Raw genomic sequence first — 22,140 nt, 5'->3', positions numbered from 1 at the left:
GGAGGAGAGCTTCAGAGATTTGCTATTGCTGTTGTTGCTGTACAGAATGCAGAAATATATATGTTTGATGAACCTTCAAGTTACCTTGATGTAAAACAGAGGCTTAAAGCTGCTCAAGTTGTCCGTTCTTTGCTCAGGCCTAATAGGTTTTTGTTTCTCCAGCCATTTTATTACTCTTAATCTTCAAATGATTTTATTGTTTGTATTAAGGACTTTTAAGAATGGTAATCACACTGTTTAAACTTCATATTTCAGCTATGTAATTGTTGTGGAGCATGATCTTAGCGTCCTGGATTACTTGTCGGACTTCATTTGCTGTTTATATGGGAAACCGGGAGCATATGGAGTTGTAACCCTTCCCTTCTCAGTCAGAGAAGGAATCAATATCTTCTTGGCTGGATTTGTTCCAACAGAAAATTTACGTTTTCGGGATGAATCCCTTACCTTTAAGGTTATCTGTTAGCTTTGCTAAATTGTTGCCTTTTGACTTTGTTTAGCTGTACTCTTTTATTTACTTGTTGCCTTCTCTAGGTTGCTGAGACTCCACAAGAAAGTGCGGAGGAAATTGAGACATATGCACGTTACAAATACCCAACCATGACCAAAACTCAAGGAAATTTCAGGCTTCGTGTTGTTGAGGGTGAATTTACTGATTCTCAGATTATTGTGATGCTGGGTGAGAATGGGACTGGCAAAACAACATTTATCCGTATGCTGGTATTTTTTTTTTCTTTTCATCACTCTCGTGTCTTTGTCATGTTTAGCTGTTTAAGTTATTTTGGGATCTCCTGCTTTTTAAGAGGATGAGTTATCCTGTTGGCTAAATCTGCAGGCTGGTTTACTGAAACCTGATTCTGTAGAAGGTTCTGATGTGGAGATTCCTGAGTTTAATGTTTCTTACAAGCCCCAGAAGATCAGTCCGAAATTTCCATCCACTGTGCGGCTCTTGCTACATTCAAAAATACGTGATTCATACATGCATGCTCAGTTTGTGTCGGATGTTATGAAGCCTCTTCTTATTGAACAATTAATGGATCAAGAAGTTAAGAAGAGTATTTATATTAAAAAAAAAAAAAATATATATATATATATATATACTTCATGCAAAAAATTACAAAGTAGTCAAATAGAAAAAGCAAGAGGAAGAAAGAAAGAAAGAAAAAAACAGAAACTTAAGTACAAGAGAGAAGAGAGCTTATATGTAATGGAAGAGAATCACTAGATGTGAATCCCCAAGCATTAGACCAGTCAAACATATAACTGCAAAATGAAGCAAGCAACTGGTCTCATGAATTGTCCCCATCCCCAAACATGCGTCTATTACCACATCCTCAAATGTGCGTCTTAAAATGAGGATTTTTTTATAAGTAATTCAACATCATGAATATAAAAACTAGCACTTATAATGCAAAAATAAATCCCTTTTTCTGTAAATAACTTCATAGAAAAGAAATATTATTCTAGAACTTCTAAAAGGTCACACACATAAAAAAAAACAATTATGGTCATCAAATCTGTTGGGATTGGAGATAAAACAAAAAAAAAAAATCCGGTGCAAATTCTTAGATCTGACTCTGAATCTCTAATGCAACACATATTTTCAAAGAGAAAACAACAAAAGAACAATTGGATAACGATGCAGGAAAATATACCCCTTCCCTTTTTCTATTTGAAAACCAATTGTGGATTTTCAGTCACAAAACAAATTTCAGAAGCAATTTGACTCACTAAATTATTAAATGTGGTGCCAAGGAATTTTTTTTTTTTTTTTTTTTTATGGTTTTATTTAATTTTAGAAGCCAACTGTATTTTATAATTGATCAATTGGATTTAATTTAGGTCTTATCAATGAATTACATTCTTCGTATTTTATTATAATTTTCTAGAGTCAAGGGTATTTTTATAATTAAAAATTGGGCTGTCCCTTTTTTTTGGGGGGATAAGTAACAATTGGGCTTTCCTGAAACAATTAGAATTAAAGTTTAGTAATCTATATAAGTACACTATTGTACTCCAATGAACAAAAGTAGACAAAAATCTAGAAAAATAAAACTTGGTGCTTTCTCTTACTTGGTGTCAATTTCAAGGAAGATTGGTTCAAATGTTCTAACTGTTTTTCAGTTTTATTCAAAATTCCTAGTGGGACAATGATTGCTTTGATACTAAAATTTATGCAGGACATAAGGTTCTCAAAATATTTAGGGAGGTAAGAAGAGAGACAAAAAGGAAAGACCTAGGAATCAATGTCTAGGGTTGCTTCGAGTTAGCATCAAGTTGGGGGAACGGGGATACAAAATCTTGGAGCAAGTACCTGGGGTTGCTTGGAGTTAGCACCAAGCAGGGGGGAAACCGAAAAGGTTGCTTGGAGTTGACAAAATCAATCTAAATTTAGCCCCAACATCAACTGAATATCTAGTGTCCACACCACCTAGTCTTTGAGGAAAAGGATTGATAAATTCAACACCTTCTTTATAGCTAGAAGTTTGTGATTACCGAGGCTTTATTTATTCTTTTATTCTTCAATTCATCATTTTTCATACCAAAAACTTGTAAGGTTATTCAATTTTGTGAAACCAAGTATCTGTAAGTCCTTAAACATCAAACCCCATAAAAGAAACCTTCGGAAAATTGTAGTATTCTTTCAGATCCTTACTCTCCTCAGGGGGAGTATTGAGGTCTAGATTACCAAGAAATCTAACCTAGGGTAGAATTTCTTAAACATTCTTGTCTGTTTAGACGGGAAAAAGGTTTTTTTTTTTGTGGGGTGGGGGGGGGGGGGGGGGTGGGGGGGTGGTTTGGTAGATTAGAAGCAATCTAGATGGTTGATACAAGGCAGGTAAATAGGGGGTGGTGGGCATAAAAAGAAAAAAAAAAAGAGAAGATGTCATATGGGTGAGATATGAAGATCAAATATGCATCATATATTACTAAACAAGTGAAAAATTGAAGGCTATTTGAAGAGAGGGAAAAAAATAAGCAGCACAAAAGAAAATGAAATCAGTACTAACAGGAACTCTGGGGCAAAAAAAATATATATATATAACAAAATTCCGGCTATAGAGACATGACTATAAAAAGATAGAGAGAAAGGACAAACCCTTCCTTCTTTAAAGCCATCTTATTCACAAATTGATGCCTGAACTTCACACTAACATATACACTTTTTAATTTATAGGGGGGAGAGGGTGGTTTGGAACAGCTTGTACACCAAAAATTTATCTGATGATCTTTCGAAAATTCCAACCATGCCACAACCAGAAATTGCCTACTGGAGGACACCAATTTATTAATTACCAAATCAGCTTCCAAATTATAGATATGTTCTTGGTCTCCTGGCTCTAATCAATGGGTCTGTGGATTATTATAAACAACTTCTTTTGCATTTTTTTTTTTATTAAAAAAAAACCCACAAATTGACTCTAATAGGCATCCCCTTTGTTTTGTTCTATATTTTATTTCTTCAAATTGCACAGATAACCATTTATCCTCGCTAGCATTTGTGTAATATTGCACCCTGCATTTGGAACAAAAGAAAATTTGTTCTGCTTGAGTGAATTCAAGTGTATGGAACACTATGATTCTCCACAAAAAGGTGAACAAGAAGTTACTCGTGGCATCGTCCCATGCAAATTCGAGTCTTCTGGTTTTTTCTATCTTTAAATTCTGAGAGACGGGTGTTATAAGGACATTATACTTTAACCAAACCATTTGCAATGCAAAATGTTATCAATCATGCAAGACATCATACTTCATCCAAAAACCGGTGATCATGTTGAGAAAGAAAGTAGAGCTTACAAGTAAAGAATCTGTCCAGGCTTGACCGTACACTGAAAGGGCTTTGGGCCATTGAAATACAAGGGAAATTTGGACATCTCAGCCTCCATATTCTCCGGCGAAAGATAAGGATTTACACTGCACCAAGGTACGTACCTCGCAGGCTTTTCCAGCTCCAATGTAAACTCTCCGGACTCCTGGGAATAGGAATAACGAGCAGCAGGGTAGTTGCGGATGTACATACGGTGATAATCAGTGGGAGGAAGTAACAGAAAATGCTTCTCACCAGAAACGACGGCGTATAGATTCTCGTAGTGATCCTTATGGAAAGAAGTGACAGAGCGATGGTTCCCAATCCAGAGATTAACAGCTTCAGGAAGGGATCCGAGTGCCTCGGTAGCCCACGGGATGTGATCATCGCAGTCCGAAGAAAGCGCCGAGTATTCGGAGCGGAAGCAATCGTTCTGTTGCTGCAAATAAGCAACAGTTTTTTGGGTACTGGAATTAGAATCTGAATTTGTTGTTGTTATGAGATGTAAAGCTTCGCGGAAAGGGAGTTGTTGCACGTGTGGCGAAGCGAAGCAGAGGTTGTTGGATTGGTTGTTGTTGGGGAATGGGACCAGTGCGTCGGCGTTGCCGTGTGGGGTTAGGTGAACGGAGACGTTCGGAGAATTGGAGAGTGATTGGGTGAGGTAAGTGTCTTGAGACCAAGAGGAGAGGGCGGGCCAGTGGAGAGTGGCGGAGGAGATTAGGCAAGGCTTGTTTTGAGAAACGTAGTCTCTTAGGAATTGGAGTGGGGTTGGAGGGGAGTTTAGATGATCTATTTCTGTGCTGTTTCCTAGACTCAGCTCCCTCACTTCCTCCCACAATGCCTCCATCTCTTTCTTCATTCTGTCCGCCCTTCTGCCTTCTGCTGCACCCTTTCAATTTTATTGCGATTTTGGGCTTGTTTGGATTTAACTGTTTTAAAACCTACTTTTAAAAAAATTAGCTTACATAATTCGTTTTGAAAACACCATTTTAAAAAGGGGAGTGTTACGATCGAGGAGGAAATTTTTGAAATATTTTAGTTAGTAAACACATTTTTTAAACTATTTTGTAATCTAGTATCTCAAGTTTGGTGACAAATCGAGTTTGGAGACTCTACTAGATCTGAAGAAGAAGGCAGTCGAACTGAAGAAGAGGAAGATCTAGGACATGGACTTGAAGAAGATTCGAAGAAGAAGTTAGAAGATCTAGAGAATGCAGGGACAATTGCAACTTGAGTCTTTAACACTCGAATTTCACAAATTAAACTTGACTACTAACTAAGATGTTTAAAAATAAATGCCAAAAAAATCTCTACGATCTGTAATATTTTTATAACAAATTATAGGTGGTAAGTTATTATTGGTTATAATTTAAACTTACTATTGAAATTATTTTTTTATCCGCCAAACAACAGTAAAATGTTTGAAAATATATTTAAAATTAATTTAAAAACTAAAATATTTTTTAAAGTACAAACAAATAGTTCAAATAAACTAGACACCCATAAAAATAGTTCAAATAAACAACATTCAACATAAAAAAGAACAAACGAATTAAAAAATGATTTTTTCTTCCGGAGTGCATACTTGACATGTTTGTGTTTGTGTCAAGGTTGTGTCCATATCGGACGCGTGTTCGACACCAACACGTTAGCAATTTTGCCATGTCCTTACTTCCCATATTCCAAAACAAATCAAAGTGAGGTTTTGAGAGACAATTCTACCCAATGTTTCCAAAATAAAGAAAGATCCCCATATCTTCCTATTGCTTCTACACAGATTACCCTATAATTTTAGTTTATTTTTTAGTTTCTCCATCTTTGGCGTAATGACTTTTGTTTCAAAGATAAACCCATTGTACACATCTAAAAAATGCACAAAGTGACTGCATATGTGAACTTCCACATAACCCAAATCTGGTTAGCAAAATAGAAATTCAAATCGTATAGCCCATAGCTATAATATAATAAAACAAGGTGAATTTGGTCTTTCACTTAGGGCTGCAATTGTTGCTTCATAGTTAGTAGTTGCAGTTTTAGCTATTTTTTCTAGGGTGGTCACCAAAGAACTTTAAATGAAGAGATAACTTGAATATATTAAGTTCAAGAAAAAAAAAAAAAAAGGCCAATAAAGTATTGCAATTTTCTTCTATTAATAAAGAGAGAGAGAGAGAGAGAGAAAAAAAAATAGGACTGATAAGAGATAAAATGGGAATTGAGACTTCAATAAAATGGACATTTCGCTAAATAATTTCATAAGAATGATATTTTGCTATATAGTTTTAAAATAAATGAGTATTTGCCTATTTTGCCCCATTATACTTATTGAAAGGGGTGAAAAAAGCATTTGTTGAAACAGTTATCTAACACTTTGCAGATAAATAGTGATGTGATAGTGCCATTGCAGAACACGTCACATAACAACAACTAGTATCAACCATATGCTGAAAACTAAAAGAGAGAATCAAAGACCATGGAGAGCAGGTAAATAAACATACCTTGCTTCCATTGGGCTTTGAATGGTCATTCAATGTCTATTTTGAAGGGATTGACCTAGATTGATCTATCATTTGTGGGTTAAAGAGACAGACAGTTTAAAGAATGCAAGAGAGTTGTAAAAGGAAAATGGGTTTTGTTCTTGATGATTTCTCCAAGTTGAATGGCGTTAGACTGTTAGTGGTTTAACTTTAACGTTTAGGATAGTCATAGATAGGAGTGGTTTTTGTGTTTTGGAAGACTAATTTAGGTTTGAATTAGTGGATTTATGAGGTGGTAGCATTTTAACCATTAATTTTAAATGAAAGGTGGGGATTTACTTTGTAAAGTATTCTAAGAAGTAAGAACTCTAGAGGATCTGAATCCTCAACAATATACACTTTATAGTCTCACACCACCTTCCATCATGGATTGTCATAGTTAATAGCCAAAAAAGAAGAAAAAAATAGAGGCTAAAATCAGAACTAAGTCTGATACATGCTAAATTATCAAGCCAGAAAATATATTAAGATTGCTTCTGATTTTTGCGAGGTTTGGCATCTGAATAAAATATGCATGTCAAAACAATTAACAGAGTTGACAATAAGGCTGAAATAAAAGTGACAATGGATACAATTCTAGCATGAGTCTTTATCCCTGAAGGTATTCTCCACACAATCTCATCGCTTTCCAGTTCAGAACTAATACTGGTTGAAGTAAATAAACAGCTCTGATTATGTGACGTCCCCTCTATGCTACAGCACACAAACAAATCAGGTGGACCAAATTTGACTCTTGAATAACCACTTTTATCTAGAGGCTGCAAAAGAAAAAGGAAATTTCAAGATGTATTGCAAGCTTTCCCTTGTAGCCAGTCAGTTACTGAAAGAAGAGCAGAAAACAGACTATAATTCCAATTAATACTAGTCCGAATAAAAGAAATTTATGTAGTCCATGTTAAATTTTACCCCAGGATTCTTCTGACAGCAAGTAAAAGTAACTACTTTGCAAGTACAGCCTCCTTAGTAGTATGCATGCATAATGATATATATATATATATATATATCGAAAGGAAAAATCATGTTATCCAACCATGTGTAGAAATTTTGGCCAGATGTTTAATAGGAGAACTAAGAAACACTTTCAGATACTGAATTATGAAAGAAGGGATAAGAAATAGTTCTGTTTCTTTAAACACAATTCTTAATATCCTTATCACTTACTGGATAACGTGCATGTAGAGGAAGTTTTATGTTGATGTCAAGTTCATTCTTGTGACCAACATTTATGTGAATCTCAACAACAGATCGGTTGGAAAGAAATGAAGGAAATTCCAAATTTGTATCTCCAAAAACAGATACATCATTAAATGCTGCAATAAATGGTTTAAACTAATTAGCTTGAGAAAGAACAGTGCAATATGCTTGGATCTAAGAATTTTGATAATATTTTATTTATTGATTTTCAGTAGAAAAAATGAATATAGTATTTTTACCACCATGCTGCAGAAGATGTTGTAGCTCAAATGGGTCAGCAAAAACGCCTGAGGGCAGTCTTTCAATAATTATGACCTCACATGAGTGAGTTGATAGATCAGTTATGGATTTTGGATCCATGCTAAATCTGATGGATGAGGACAGATGACGATGAGAACCTTCACCAATCAGATTGTGCTGTAGAACTGATAATCTTGGCACAAGGTTCAAATTATCTGGCAGCTTCCCACACATGCCCAATGGAAGTACTTGTGCTATGAAATCTTGGAAATCTGAATCAAGCAAGCTCCCATACTTTTCATAATAAGATTCCATTATAAAGTTCTTGAAACTGCAAAAAGAGCTGATATTTGAGTTGTTGGAATCAAAATCTGGATTACCCCTTTGTGCCTGAAAAAAGTATACATTTGAGAAAAAGAAATACTAAAGTCAGTTGTATTAGAAAGGAGGATGAATATTGGCAAAGATTTTTCCCTGGAACATTGTGATATGGTGCTCGTTACAATATCATTAATTTTTTTTTTTTGATGGAACAGTATCATTAATTGGGTACTAATGATAATTCATAAATTCAAGAGGTGCAGGATTGCATAAAAACTTTATTTTCTTTTCTTTATTTCTTTATTGGTAAGTCACACATACACTCAATTGGTCTTGAACCCAGGACCTCACCCTCCATCAGATTATTATGGGCAAAGAAAGTGCCATTTTAACTTGTTAGGCACAATTATGATCTATAGTACTTTGGGATCTAAATTAGTTTGGGTTTTAAGTGCATAATTGCATTCTTCTTTCCTTTTAATGCTTCAAAAATGGTCCACCTACACCAATGTGTTACTGTATTTTCAAATTCCATAGTAGGTAATCTCTTCATGTTCATATCAGACTGGATTGCTTTACATTTCATTCTCAATACAGTCATAATGAAGCAACTGGAAAGCTATAATGGCTTAAAGATGTTCCCGAGCATTACAGTTTGGATGCTTGGACTGCCAACATTGGTTTCTTTTTGTATCTTGAATGAATCAATAGGCTCACACATTGATCACTTACTAATATCATTGAACAAAGGAATTCACACAACTGCTTTGTTCATTAAAGACTAAATGGCCCATCAACAGAACTGAAAATGAAAAAGAGACCTAAATTGCAAGGAGCTTGCTGTTGCAATTAAACCCAATCTCTTTCAAGATGGATAAAAGTTTCTAAGCATGGATAGTGATTAAAGGCACAACAAGTGCTTCTTCTGGGAAAAAAAACATAATATCCCAGGGAGAAAATATTCTGTTTCCAAGGTGACGATAACACACCAAACATACAAATTATGCCAAGGATAGAGAACTTGCCTAAATAGATTTAAGAAGTGAAAGAAGTACTGTGAAAAGAATAGATTGGTATCCACAACGTGAATCCTTTTACTTTCAACTGTATCTAAGGCCATATTTGTTGCAACAGTCATGTTCTTCCACAGAGTCTCTGCCTATGTTGTTTTTATTGTCCACTTAGTGACTTGAATTAAATGAATCTTCACACCAGTGCATTTATAGTTCTTTGTCACACAACACACACACACCAAGGGGAAAAAAAGCAATGGTTTTGAATTATAAACTCTTAAAAATTCAGCTAACAAAAAGTAAGGTCAACTCACCTCACTTGAGATTGAAGAACTATGCATGCAGGAGCCAGTGCCAAAAAAGAATAGCAAAGAAATTCCAACTACCAGACGAATGCATAACTGAACATGCCGCCAAGTTTCCATGGTGTAACTGAAACAGAATAAAAATTGGAACTATAAATACACTTATCAATAAATAAAATAAATAAATAAATAAAGAAGAAGTAGAAGAAAAAAAAACACTATAAATACACTCCTCCTCCATTGAGCCCAAACACAACCAGCATCAAGACTTTACTAAACTTAATACTACAAAGAAGCAAATCCCAAAATTAACAAAAAGAAATCTCCTTGTCTGCATTAAGGATTTGTAAAATCCTATATCAGTGAAGGGCTCCTAGTCCTAATCCCACAAACACAAATCCTCAGTCCCCACTTTTTTTGTGTTTCATTTTACACTCAAGCAATCAAAACCCAAGAGCAATTGGTGGAGCATAAAGTGAGCATATCAGAGGGTTTTTATTCCTACTACTAAATTATCATCCGAATCTAATAATTAACAACCTCTCCTTAAGAGTCAGATTTGGAAAATACTGCAGCAGCCCTTATAAAATTTCCACAAAGTAATCAATACCCTTCATTTATTTTTTAATAAAATCATCCAATCCTTCAAGAACAACAACAAAAATTCTATTTCTCACCTAAAAAAGATCAAATGTATGTAATTATATCTCTCTTCTGCACAGAGTAAAAACACAAACAGAGGCACAAGGTATAAGTAAAAACTCACCTAAATCAGCTTCTGATTCTGAATTAGTATTCTTCTTCTTCTTCTTCTTCTTCTTCGGCTAACCATGGACGATGGAACTCTCTCTCTTCTGCACAGAGAGAAAGAGAGAGAAAGAGAAGGCCTATTATGGGCCTGGAAGTGGCGATGAGGCCCATTTAGTCAATACATTTGTTGGGCTTGTATGTCAGAATCAAGCCCACAATTTAAAAACGAGCTCTCAGTCACACTTTGACTTGACCCATTTGCTTGTATCTGCAAAATTGAGATAAAAAGCTTGAAACTTTTTCCACTTTTTTCAGTTTCCAGCAGCAGGAAAAAAGGAAAAAAAAATGAACAGTTCAACATCATCATCATCTTCTTCACCAGCTCACTCATCAATATCAACTACTGCAATTGTGGGTGGCTTAGGCTTAGGCTTAGGGAGTAGCAGCAATAATGCCGCTACTCTATCCACAGAAGATTTCCTACACAACGCATCTGATTCAATTTCCTCTCAAGAGCGTAAAGACGAGGCTATGCTCGGTTTGTACTTCTCTCTTTTGTTCATTTCTTCAGGAATCTTGGTCCTTCTATGTTTATATTGTCATTCTCAGAAAGTTCTTTGATTTGAGCCATCTGGGTCCTTGTTTTTTGGCCTTTTAAATTGGGTTAAGTGCTTAGGAGGTTCACATTAAAATTTTAAAAAAAGTGATTAGTGGGTTTTAATCTTTTATTTTTAACGTTTATTAATTACAACCATCTGGGGTCATTATATAATCATTGTGAAATTCCTTAACTTTAGCCCTTTGGGCTTTTCAGTTCAGTTCTACTACACATTTAAGCTATAATTGTATTTTCCTTCTTGTGTTAGAGAGGGTGGAGGTAGGGCTGAGCCGAGTATCAAAAAGTTCAGGCTTAGCTTGTTCATTTAGTTTTATTTTGAACACGAGCCGAGGTTGAGCACATCACCGAACAAGATTAAAAATGTTCAAGCTTAGTTCATTTACTTTTTGAGCAAGCTTGAGCTTGTTCACAAGCTTTACTTGATTAACTTATTCTTTTGTTATATGTAGTTAAATCATGACTAAAATATTTAACCTCTTTACAAATTTATGAATTTTTACTATAAATGGATTGTTTATATTATGAATATACAAATAATAATTTTAATATCATATGAACCAATTTATAAACTTATACAACCGAATTTCAAGTCTATATAAATATATTTTTAGACAAGTATACATAAAAATATATAGTATTATATATAGTTAACTAATGCCCTTATGTTCACAAGCTTATTTGCGAACACATTATTATGATTAAGCTTGGCTCATATAATAATCGAGTTAAAATTCATTTACAGCCCTAGGTGGAGGTTAAGGATTAACTTCAGCAATCAGCTTTTTACTTGTACACAATTTTTCTAGATACTGACGATTTGTGTCTCATTAAAGTACTTGCTTTGTGCTTTTACTAGGGAGGGTGTTTGGGGGGGGGGGGGTGGGGGGGGATGTTATGACTAATTCTAAGAAACTGTGTAAAGCATAATAGTACAAATTGGAACTTTCTTTTTGTCCTAAATTGTTGTAAAATGACCTCAAGCCTGAGTATTTTCAGGTAAATCTCCATGTACGTGGCTTAAAGGGTCTTTCAGGTTGAAATTTCTATGTGTGCTTCATCTACTCCTTTGTGTGTGTACGTGGCTTAAAGGGTCTTTCAGGTTGAAATTTCTATGTGTGCTTCATCTACTCTTTTGTGTGTGTGTGTGTTTGGTTTCTGAGAAATGATGTAAGCAAAGTTAAATTTTTGGACCGTATGTTTCATTCTGTTTTGGTTTAGGAAAAATAGATAAGACTAACAAAGAGAAGACTCCACTGAACCAAATGCAGTATATTCAACTTACTCGGGTTAAGATCGTTGTCTCATTGGATTCTAAATAAGAAAATCCATACTTTTTTTACTTCTTCTTATGCATCTTTAACACTAGACAAATCATTGCTCTCATAATAAGAAACTGATTGCTTCTGAATTGTAGTCCTAAAATCTGATCTGATGGCCGCACTTGATAAGGAGGTTAAATCATTGGATGAAGATAACTGGAAGTTTGAAGGACCTCGCTCCCGTATCCACCTTATTTCAAGGCGAGGTTAGTTCTTTAACCCAGCAATGACCTCTTGATTTTGTCTCATCTGATATGTGTTTGGTTTTGTTACATAGACTAATAAAATTTGTATGGATCTAAGGTCCACAATCTGCAACAATTTATAATGCCTGACACATATAGTCTAGTAAAGATTAAATCTACATTACATTCTTTAGCCAAGTTGCTATCAATCTTTGTGGACACCCTCTGGTTGATCTGTTGTGACATCCTTTTGCTACTTTAGTTGAGGATTTTCAAAAGCATGATCCAAAGTAGTTGCAGATATCCATGTCACTGGGGTAGGGCTGGTAAGGTGTTGGGTTAGCTTTGTGTGGGTGCCAAAGTTTCAACATTAACTTGTTGGTTGCTAGTTGCTTGAGTGTGATAAGCTTGAAGGAACAGCCTGTGCATTTTCAGAAACAACATGACCTGTCTACTTTTAGGGATTTAAGGGGAATTGAACTACATATGCATGGCTCTTCTCTTTAGCAGACTTGTATAAGGTCATTTGTGAAATGAAAGCAGAGATCTTGTTATTTTTTTTATTTTAACTTTAAAGCAATCCTTGAGTACTAATTGGCTTAATAGACTTGTTAGGACCTTAAGTACCTCAACTTTCTGGGCTTGATTTGGTTATAGGTTAATGGCTTGGGACAGCTCAAATATAATGCTACTCAACTTGATAGGCTTATTAGTATACTATATGTGCCTCATGTACAGTGTTGTTAAAAGCGCGCTTAAGCTCAAAGCCCCAAGCTCTCAATGCTTCGCTAGGTCCAAAAAAAAGCTCATTTAATGAAGCACACTTTAGGCACACTTTTTTATTTTATATTTTATAAGTAATAAAATTGTATAAAATCATAAAAAACTAGTCACCCAAGTATACAGGAAATATACTGGGGTAAATAGTCAGTTACAAAAGTTACATAAATCTAGTAAATCAACAATAGAAAATAAAGAAAGGTTCCTCATGGCTGACAACTAATCCAATAAGGTTCTAAAAACGAATAACTTGAGATTAGGCATAGAATTCTTGGTGTCTTCAAAACTCCTGCTATTTCTTTCCCTCCAAATGCACCACATCAATCAATAGGGGTTGATCATCCAAATATTACTATTCTGGTGACGACCAAACCATCCTTGCCAACAAGCTAAAAGCTAAACAGCGGATTTTGTCATCACCCAATGAACTCCAAACAAACCCAATATAATGGACCATCAAAATTAATTGCTTAATCTTGAAAGAAATGACATGGACCAATGATTACTACACAACCACTGTCCTTAGGGTGTTGTATTACACAATTTTTTTATTTACGTGTCATGAACAATGTTAATTTACAATTCTTGTGCTTTTTGGTCTTTGACTTTTAGATGTATGTTGATTGAACCATATACATTTGATCATAACCGTCATGGTTATGTACTTTTATAAAGCATAAAAGAATTATATAAAATATAATTTTTAAACATTCTATGACTAGATATTATGATATTGACCATTGATAACTATTTTCAATTTACTATATATATAAAAAAAAAAAAAGAAAAAAAGAATTGAAATAACTTTGGTAGTATTTGAACTCACAAACATTATATAATCGCACTTACCTAATCGGTAAAATATACAAATTTTAAGTTATTATTATTATTTTTTATTATATGTTATGAATATTCCTATTAGAAGTTATGAGATATTATATTTGAAAACTGTGCGCTTTACTTCAATCAGACCTGCGCTTGCAATTTGCACCTAGGCTCCAAGAGGCCTATGTGCTTAAGTGTGCTTGACGCTTTTATCAACATTTCTCATGTATTTAGGCTTTGTTTGGCTAGAGGTTTATTCAAGAGATTTTTGGGATATATTACTAAAAAAATCCTTTATTGTATCTTGCTAATTTTGTAAACCTAGCATGAGTTCCTAATGCTTTACTTTGCTTAGCTTCATCATAGACCTTTTCTTCTGGCTTCTTCAATGCCAAAAGGAAATAAAAGAAGGCTTAAAGAAGAGAAATATAAAAATTCAAATGATGTTTAGACTTTAGAACATGGTCGCTGATAGACTTGTTATAAAGCCTTAATAGCAAGTGAACTACAATCTATTGCTATGCTATTCAAATTTTCTAAATGGCACCTGCTGAAAGTTCTCAATATTACTAAAATGCAAAAATCAGGGCAGTAAGAAAGGCGTTTCTGTTACAGGTGCTTCCTGAAAACTATTTTCAACTGCTCATTAATGGTGAAGATCAAGCCAGTTACAATGATAGTTTACTGTGTACATCTCATTAAATCGTATAGCAATTGTAGTGATGATGATTTACAAATTAAAAGTTAAAGAAAGATATCAAAGGAAAAAGGTCCTCTCCATTTGCTTTGAAATGGAAAGGATCCATTTTAAGGTGAAGATTTAATATATTACAAATCTAAAGGTTAATAATGTGTCACATCATTTAAAACGGTTATAATTTCCTTAGTGAAATGGGATTTTAAATTATATGGTACCATATACACTTTTAAATTCACAGGCGATTAAATTTTCACCATGAAATGGCCTGTCCATTACAAAGAAAATGGACTTGATCCTGACCCAATATCTCTTTTGATACATTTTTATGTGGAAGAGAGGGAATTCGAACTGTGAATGTCTCCATTGGAAACATCAAGCTATGCCATTGAGTTAAAGATTTTTGGCAAGATCCTAACACAATATCAAAAGACTGGTCACAGTATCATATAATTAAAATCCAATTAACCTTCTGAACTTACTAAGTGAGAAATAACAAAAGTAGGTCAGAAAAGAGCTTATAATTAGTTGTTATAGAAAAACAGCTGGGGTGAGGGGTTGTGCATAGCTGAAGAGCAAAAAATATTAGTTTATCTCTCACAAGTTGGAGCATATAACTTTATTTATTCTGATAGAGTAGACTGCACCCAGTGGAAAAAGGGAATGTTACATGACTCATGTTCATTTTGCTTTTTGCCTTTCCATACTTGGGAGCTGATTCTTAGAAACAATGCAATTGCCTTCAATATCCCATTATTTCCCAATGCTTCTATCAAGTGAAAAGACAACTTTAATTAGTTGAGATTAAGTCTTATTCTGGGTTTGCTCTATGTTATTCATGCATAGAGTAGCCTTTCGTATATATAACATTTTTTTTTTTTTTGATAAGTAAGAATGTTATATATACGAAAGGCTACTCTATGCATGAATAACATAGAGCAAACCTAGAAAATACAAAAAAAAAGAAACCAAGGAAAAAACAAAAAAGAAAGCCAATCAGCATATTAATTACAAAGAGAAAGAGAGCTAAGAAAAGAAGGGAGAGAATCACTAGTCGTGAGTCCTCATGCTCGAGACCAATCAAAAAGAGTTTCACTCAAAGAAGCAAGCAGCTGATCTCCAGAACTATCCAAATCCTCAAAAGTCCGCCGATTCCGTTCCTTCCAAATACACCAAAGGATGCACAACGGAACTAAATTCCAAATCTGAGATGATTGGTTCCCCAACCAATTCCACCAGCCAAAAAGTAGCTCTGAAATCGATCTAGATATAACCCAAGGCAAGCCAAAAGTTATAAAGACAAAGCTCCATAACCGATAGGTTGTCTCACAGTGAAGAAGTAAGTGGTCTACCGTCTCTCCACAATGTCGGCACATTATACACCAATCCACAAAAACCAATTTCCTCAATCTCAAGTTATCACCCGTTAAGATCTTATTCCAAGCTACACACCAAACAAAAAAGGAAACTCGCCTAGGGGCCTTTGCTTTACATATAGCTTTCCAAGGAAAGACAATTGAGGGAGAGTCCCTTAATTTATTATAATATGATCGGATGTCAAAATCCCCATTAGGCTTCAACTTCCATCTCATCCGGTCTCCCATAGCCATTGGAGGAGTATTATTTCCCAATATATGAAGAAAATGCAGCCCTTCATCCATCTCCCAATCATTAAATTCTCTAATAAAACGAACATCCCAACTTCTTCTATCCTCTGCCCCCTGCCTTGACAAAAAAGCTTCTACAGATGCCTCTTTATCAATGGCAATAGCATACAGCCTTGGGAAAGCCAATTGTAAAGGTTGATCCTCGTACCACCCATCTTGCCAAAACCTCACTCTATTCCCCAACCCAACAACAAACTGACAATTTTTGCTAAAATCCTCCCATCCCATACGAATACCTCTCCACAAACCACACCCATGAACTCCCCTACCCAGCTTTGAGGTCCATCCCCCCCATTCTTCCCCATATTTTAAAGCTACCACCCTCCTCCATAATCGAACCTCTTCCTTCCCAAACCGCCACAACCATTTCCCCAATAAGGCCTTATTGAAAGTAGTAAGTTTCCTTATCCCCAAACCACCATTGGCTATAGGCGCACAAACTTTATCCCATCCAACCAGATGAGTCTTGCTATCACCCCATAGAAAATCCCTTCGCAACTTTTCAATTTTATTAGCCACATGAGTAGGAATTGTGAATAATGATAGAAAATAGGTAGGAAGACTAGATAGCGTACTCTTGAGTAACATCAATCGACCCCCCTTAGACAAATACAACTTCTTCCACCCTGCTAGTTTCCGCTCAAATTTTTCCAAAATAGGATTCCAAATTGAAGGGGAGTTATGTGAAGCCCCCAACGGCATACCAAGATAAGACATAGGCAATTCTCCAACTCTGCAACCCAAAATTTCAGCCAGGGCATGCACATTATCAACCTCCCCTATTGGAACCATTTCACTTAGTTTCCGCTCAAATTTTTCCAAAATAGGATTCCAAATTGAAGGGGAGTTATGTGAAGCCCCCAACGGCATACCAAGATAAGACATAGGCAATTCTCCAACTCTGCAACCCAAAATTTCAGCCAGGGCATGCACATTATCAACCTCCCCTATTGGAACCATTTCACTCTTATGCACATTAACCTTCAAACCTGTTACCGCCTAAAAACTAAGTAATAACAACCGAATATGAAGAATTTGCTCTACATCCGCATCACAAAATAGGATAGTATCGTCTGCAAATAATAGATGTGTAACACATTCACCACCACCCCTCCTACCCTCAACTTTAAAACCACGAATCAAGCCAGCTCCCTCCACTCTTCTCAACATCCTACTAAACACCTCCATCACAATCAAAAACAGCATAGGAGATATCGGATCCCCTTGTCTTAAACCCCTCGAACTACCAAAAAAACTAGCTGGGGACCCATTGATCAAAATAGAGAACTGGATTGTGGAGATACAAGAACGGATCCACTTACACCACTTCACTCCAAAGCCCATTCTATTCAACAAATTCAGCAAAGCCTCCCAGTTCACATGATCATAGGCTTTCTCAATATCAAGTTTACAAATGACTCCAGGAACCCTACTCTTCCCTCGGCTATCCACACACTCATTCGCAATAAGAACCGAGTCAAGAATTTGTCTCCCACCCACAAAGCTATTCTAAGTCTCAGAAATCAATTGATCTAAAACCACTCTTAATAAGAAAGAGTCAAGAATTTGTCTCCCACCCACAAAGCTATTCTGAGTCTCAAAATTTTATTACTCTTATAAGTTATAACTCTCTCTCTCTCTCTCTCTCTCTCTCTCTTTTTAGGTGGGTGGGATGGGGGAGGGGTTCTTGATATTCCATTTTTAGAGTTGGATTATGTTTCATGTGCCTTATTAAATTAATAAGATAATTACGGTTTTTCTAGTTGTGGCACTTTGTCTTATGTTGGACCACTAGCCTTATAGCCCACACTATGCACAAGCACCTTTTTTTTTAATTTTTTTTTTTATTCACGGGAGTTTGATTAAATTCAAGTGACTTTCATTTTAATTAATACTTATGGACAACTTAAATGGAAAAATGTGGTTATATATGTTAAGAAAGTATAACTAAAAGCATAATTAATTCCAAAGATAAAGTTTGCAATTATTTTCATTGAATTGTAAATTTCATAAAATTTTGTTCCAATATAAATAGCATCTATAGAAGAAAAAGTATAAATTGCAGGTAACTATTGAGTTTTTAGAGTGAACCATAATCCTAAAACTTCTTTTTAATTAATGGGAGAAACTATGATAGGGCGGTGCCCCATAAAAGTTGACAGGGCCACTCCCTTTTTTGTATATAATTTTTTTTTTTTTTTGATAGGTCTGTATATAATTATGATTTTTGTAATTTAGAAAATCCAATAGGCTAAGCATCTATCATATGTTAGATAACTAAGTGAATTTATTAAAATTCAGTGCTTACTTTTAGTAGTATATATATATATATATTTGCTCATATATGCTACATATTAACTACACAAATATAAGTAAAGACACAGCCACACAGGACACTTTATTTGATTGATTCAAACAAAATATGAAAATCGTCTACCCTCTTACTTTATAGATTTGTTTGAATCATTTTGATTTATAATTAATATGATTATTATACATAGAAATGTGAGTATCCCCATGATCCAAAAAAAACTTCACCCTATCATAGTTTCTCCTTAATCAATTTATACACTTGCAATTAGATAGAAAATGTGTGCATGTTATTTTCTTTTATTTGTAGGGTTTGAATTGTATGTTGTTGAATTATACTAGTGTCAATCAGTTTTTTCTGTGCATATTTTAAATCAGAATTATGATTCTTAAAGTACTTATTATGTAATGAAAGTTTCTTTCTATTGGTGCATTTGTTGATGTGCCTTTTTCATAACAAAAGATGCTGACTCTACCTGATGTATGCAATAGGTTTTCCATTATCATTGCAGAATATAATTTCTTTTTATTTTTTTGATAGGTATCATTGCAGAAATAGAATTTCACCCAGAACATAGTTTAATTTATCCTGTGTTCATTTTTTCTCCAATTAGAATTTTCTGGTTTCTATGTGAATTCATAATAGAAGTTAAACGTGATGGAGCCAATGAGCTCCAACTCAAATTACACTTCCTCCTTCCATAATAATGGAATGGAGGGTGAGGTCGTGTCTTCAATACTCACTAAGTGGAAGTGTAACTTGTACTATAAAAAATAAAAAATTTTAAAATTTTAAAAAAATTTTTTTAAAAAAAGTTTCTAATGGACTTGATGATATTGGTGCATCCTACTATAAGAATTTCATGGTGATTCTTTTCTTGAAAACATTGTTGCAATAAAAGTTCACCTTTGTATGTCAATCAGTCTTCAAATCTTTGATTATGAAAAGTGGACTCAAGGCAAGTACCTTGCATATTTTTCTATTGTTTCTAAGGGAGTAAAACTATCTAGAAGTAGTTTTAAAAGTGAGATACTTCAAACTTTGTACGTATACAAATATTGTAGCTAGAAGGCAAGTACCGTGTATGTTTTTCTATTGTTGCTAAGGGAATAAAATTATCTAGATGTAGTTTTAAAAGTAAGAAACTTCAAACTTTGTAAGTACACAAATATTGTCACTTAGCCATGTGTCTCCAATTTGGGTGGTCTTTGATGTATTTTGAAGCAATTTCTCATGTTTGGTGTCTTTTAAATTTGAATGACTGCCCATGTTTCTCTTTTGTATATATTAGAAGTAGGGGTTGTTAGGATCAAGTTACACTTGGTATATAACTCTTTGTTAGTTATACGACAATAACTTTTTAGTATTTGGAAAATCATTACACATATTTTTGTTCTTAATATGCATGCCCAAATTTGTATGAATCAGATGTTATTTACTATATGGATCTATAAACTCATATTTTGAGTGTAATTTTAGAGTATAAAAAGCTTGAAATTTAAAATTGTATGTACCATATAATTATTGATCTCTGATCATCTTGATATTTTGTAAGCTTAGAAGGTATAAGATAAATGTAATCCAACGGTAGATTTATCAAAAAACAAATCCAATAGAAAGTTATTAAATGGGTTAACATTTGATTTGTCAATCAATAGGAATTTTACACCACATTTAGCTTCTATGTTTTGCATGAATTAGTATCAAGAGAGGAATTACATATGCTGGACACACAGGGATTAACCCATTATTTTATGAAACCTGTCTAGAAGATCAATTTAGGCAAAAGGACATGCTTGTTGGTATATCCTCTATTGTCTTGCTCATTGGCGGGACTCAATAACATCTTTCACATTTTTTTTTTTCTATTTTTTAAAACATATATTAGAATCTAAAATTGCTTGCTTAGCCTTTTTGTGGTTTTGAGAGCCTGGTTTTTTTTTTATGTTGCTTCAGCTCATATTTTTCTTATATCACCTTATATAAGTGCCACTACCTGTTTTTATGTTCATTGCAACATTAACATTGGTAATTAAGTTTCATTGTAAATTCACTTCAGGTGGTTTTCTTCACAAGCCGACAGAAATATCAAAGAGTTGGAATTTGGCTCCACCAAAATGATTCTGAATTCTTAGAGCAGAAGCATATTATACGGTATACTGTGAATTATTAAGACGTGCTTCTTTAACCTTCTTCAAATAATTATAATTAAAGCTGTTCAAGTGCTGAAATTCATCTCAAGTAGAATATACATTGAAGGGCTTAGAGTCTGTATCCCCTCTGTTTCTTTTTATACAGCCATTCTGAACGGTTTTGCTTTTTCAGTTTTCATTGAATTTGACAAATGGGCAAATGTATATGAAGTGATCAGGACTGTTCCATTTGGTAATCTGTTCATTTCAGGGGTCCCTGAAGCCAAACTGAGAAATTTAACCACTCCTGAATGTCAGTGGCATGCCTTGAAAATCCTACTTATAATTACTAAACATACAATGTAATGTAAAGTAGGCCTGCCTTAGAGGTTTTATAATTGCTGGCCTACTATGTGTTTGTGCAAGTAAATTGTAATGATTTTGTCGACCCTCTGTCTCTCTCTCTCTCTCTCTCCCCCTCTCTCTCTCTCTCTCACACACACACACACCCACCCACCAAGAGCTATGAGCTACAAGGTTCTTAGCAAGGCATTAGTCTCTTGTCACTCTCCTTTTGGTGTGTTAAGCATGGGGAGATTGGACCTACTTTCATAAATTTCTGGTTGATTAGGTTATTCTATTGATTGAATTTACAGGCCCTTCCACCTATAGGCTGGAACCTGGTGCTTTTCAATGGTAGAAAGCATAGAATAGACAACCATTGTCTTGATTTCTTCATCCTACTTGGTGATGATTCTTGGCTTCCGATAGAAGAGGTTGTGAATGAAATCAAGAAAAGGGGATGATGCTATAGACTCTTAGTGGTGTTGTCTCTTTGTTCTAAGTTCTAACCCTCATTATTTGGTCATGTAAAGGAGGGGCTGAGGTCTTCTTGACACTTGAGAACTATGCTTGTCTTCCAGATTAGCATGAACAACTATGATCTTTCTTGTTTACCATTATCTTGCCCTGTCCAAGTATTTGTCCACGCAAACTACCTCTGGTGAAAGATAAAACAAAGGGAAAACTTTAATTTACATGCTTATGGTAAAACAGAGTAAATAATAACAAAAATAAAAATAAAAACTCCCCCTTACATTGCCTTTTCTCCCTTCTGGGAATGTAATTAGAAGAAAAAAAGGTTAAAGGATTTGAATTCTAATGCTAACTCATTAAATGAGATTGATTTATTAAATTAAATGCGTTTTTTTATCGACTTTTAAAAATTAGAAATTGAAAACAACATTTTGTATGTTTTCAGTTTACTTCACAAATTGAGTTTTGAGAACAATTTTTGTTTTTTTGTCTATTTTGAGTTGCCAAACAAGTTTTTTAGTCTCAAAAATAAAAAACTGTTTTTAAAAATAAAAAATAAAGGAAAAAAACAATTATCAAACGTAGCCTAAGTTTCCAAGCACTTTTCAAAAGTATTTCAAGGAAGCT

At 34.5% G+C, this 22,140-nt stretch overlaps 4 protein-coding genes across 10 annotated transcripts in view; 2 read left to right on the top strand and 2 right to left on the bottom strand.

Annotated features, from left to right (window-relative positions):
- LOC112034575 (lysine-specific demethylase JMJ32) overlaps positions 1 to 4,890 on the bottom strand; it is an 11,489-nt gene extending 6,599 nt beyond the window's left edge. The window contains exons 1-2 of one of the 4 annotated variants that reach the window (XM_024067393.2): positions 4,061 to 4,806; positions 3,859 to 3,971 (exon numbers count right to left, since the gene is read on the bottom strand). In XM_024067393.2, coding sequence (XP_023923161.1) covers positions 3,874 to 3,971; positions 4,061 to 4,664 — 702 coding nt within the window. In that variant the 5' untranslated portion in view covers positions 4,665 to 4,806 and the 3' untranslated portion in view covers positions 3,859 to 3,873. Of the gene's footprint in view, positions 1 to 3,795 lie in introns of those variants that run through there. The other 3 variants (XR_010623609.1, XM_065760006.1, XM_065760009.1) reach the window with 3 other exon arrangements.
- On the top strand, positions 7 to 3,494 carry LOC136061847 (ABC transporter E family member 2-like). Its single transcript, XM_065760210.1, has 6 exons — positions 7 to 146; positions 256 to 451; positions 532 to 717; positions 833 to 1,052; positions 2,178 to 2,206; positions 3,474 to 3,494. Exons 1-6 carry the CDS (start codon positions 61 to 63, stop codon positions 3,492 to 3,494), a joined length of 738 nt encoding a protein of 245 aa, XP_065616282.1. The 5' UTR covers positions 7 to 60.
- Positions 4,891 to 6,783: 1,893 nt separating the features above from the next.
- Positions 6,784 to 10,313, bottom strand: LOC112034930 (uncharacterized). Of its 2 annotated transcripts, none has more exons than XM_024067758.2 (5): positions 10,179 to 10,313; positions 9,422 to 9,539; positions 7,773 to 8,163; positions 7,501 to 7,649; positions 6,784 to 7,097 (listed from the first exon to the last, which is right to left on the bottom strand). In XM_024067758.2, exons 2-5 carry the CDS (start codon positions 9,530 to 9,532, stop codon positions 6,804 to 6,806), a joined length of 945 nt encoding a protein of 314 aa, XP_023923526.2. In that variant the 5' UTR covers positions 9,533 to 9,539; positions 10,179 to 10,313; the 3' UTR covers positions 6,784 to 6,803. The 2 variants fall into 2 exon arrangements, with proteins under 2 accessions (XP_023923526.2, XP_023923529.2); XM_024067761.2 differs by having other exon boundaries at positions 7,060 to 7,159.
- A 135-nt stretch (positions 10,314 to 10,448) lies between these two features.
- On the top strand, positions 10,449 to 21,653 carry LOC112034770 (protein SAMBA). Of its 3 annotated transcripts, none has more exons than XM_065760032.1 (4): positions 10,449 to 10,700; positions 12,196 to 12,306; positions 20,625 to 20,719; positions 21,354 to 21,653. In XM_065760032.1, exons 1-3 carry the CDS (start codon positions 10,508 to 10,510, stop codon positions 20,684 to 20,686), a joined length of 366 nt encoding a protein of 121 aa, XP_065616104.1. In that variant the 5' UTR covers positions 10,449 to 10,507; the 3' UTR covers positions 20,687 to 20,719; positions 21,354 to 21,653. The 3 variants fall into 3 exon arrangements, with proteins under 3 accessions (XP_065616104.1, XP_065616099.1, XP_023923358.1); XM_065760027.1 differs by lacking the exon at positions 21,354 to 21,653 and adding an exon at positions 20,969 to 21,145; XM_024067590.2 differs by lacking the exon at positions 21,354 to 21,653 and having other exon boundaries at positions 10,450 to 10,700; positions 20,625 to 21,145.
- Positions 21,654 to 22,140: the final 487 nt, after the last annotated feature.

This window comes from Quercus suber, unplaced genomic scaffold (genome assembly GCF_002906115.3).
Source record: "Quercus suber isolate HL8 unplaced genomic scaffold, Cork oak 2.0 scaffold_17, whole genome shotgun sequence".
Taxonomy (NCBI): domain Eukaryota; kingdom Viridiplantae; phylum Streptophyta; class Magnoliopsida; order Fagales; family Fagaceae; genus Quercus; species Quercus suber.
Note: the sequence above shows the minus strand (reverse complement) of the source record. Positions and strands in the feature narration are given on the sequence as shown.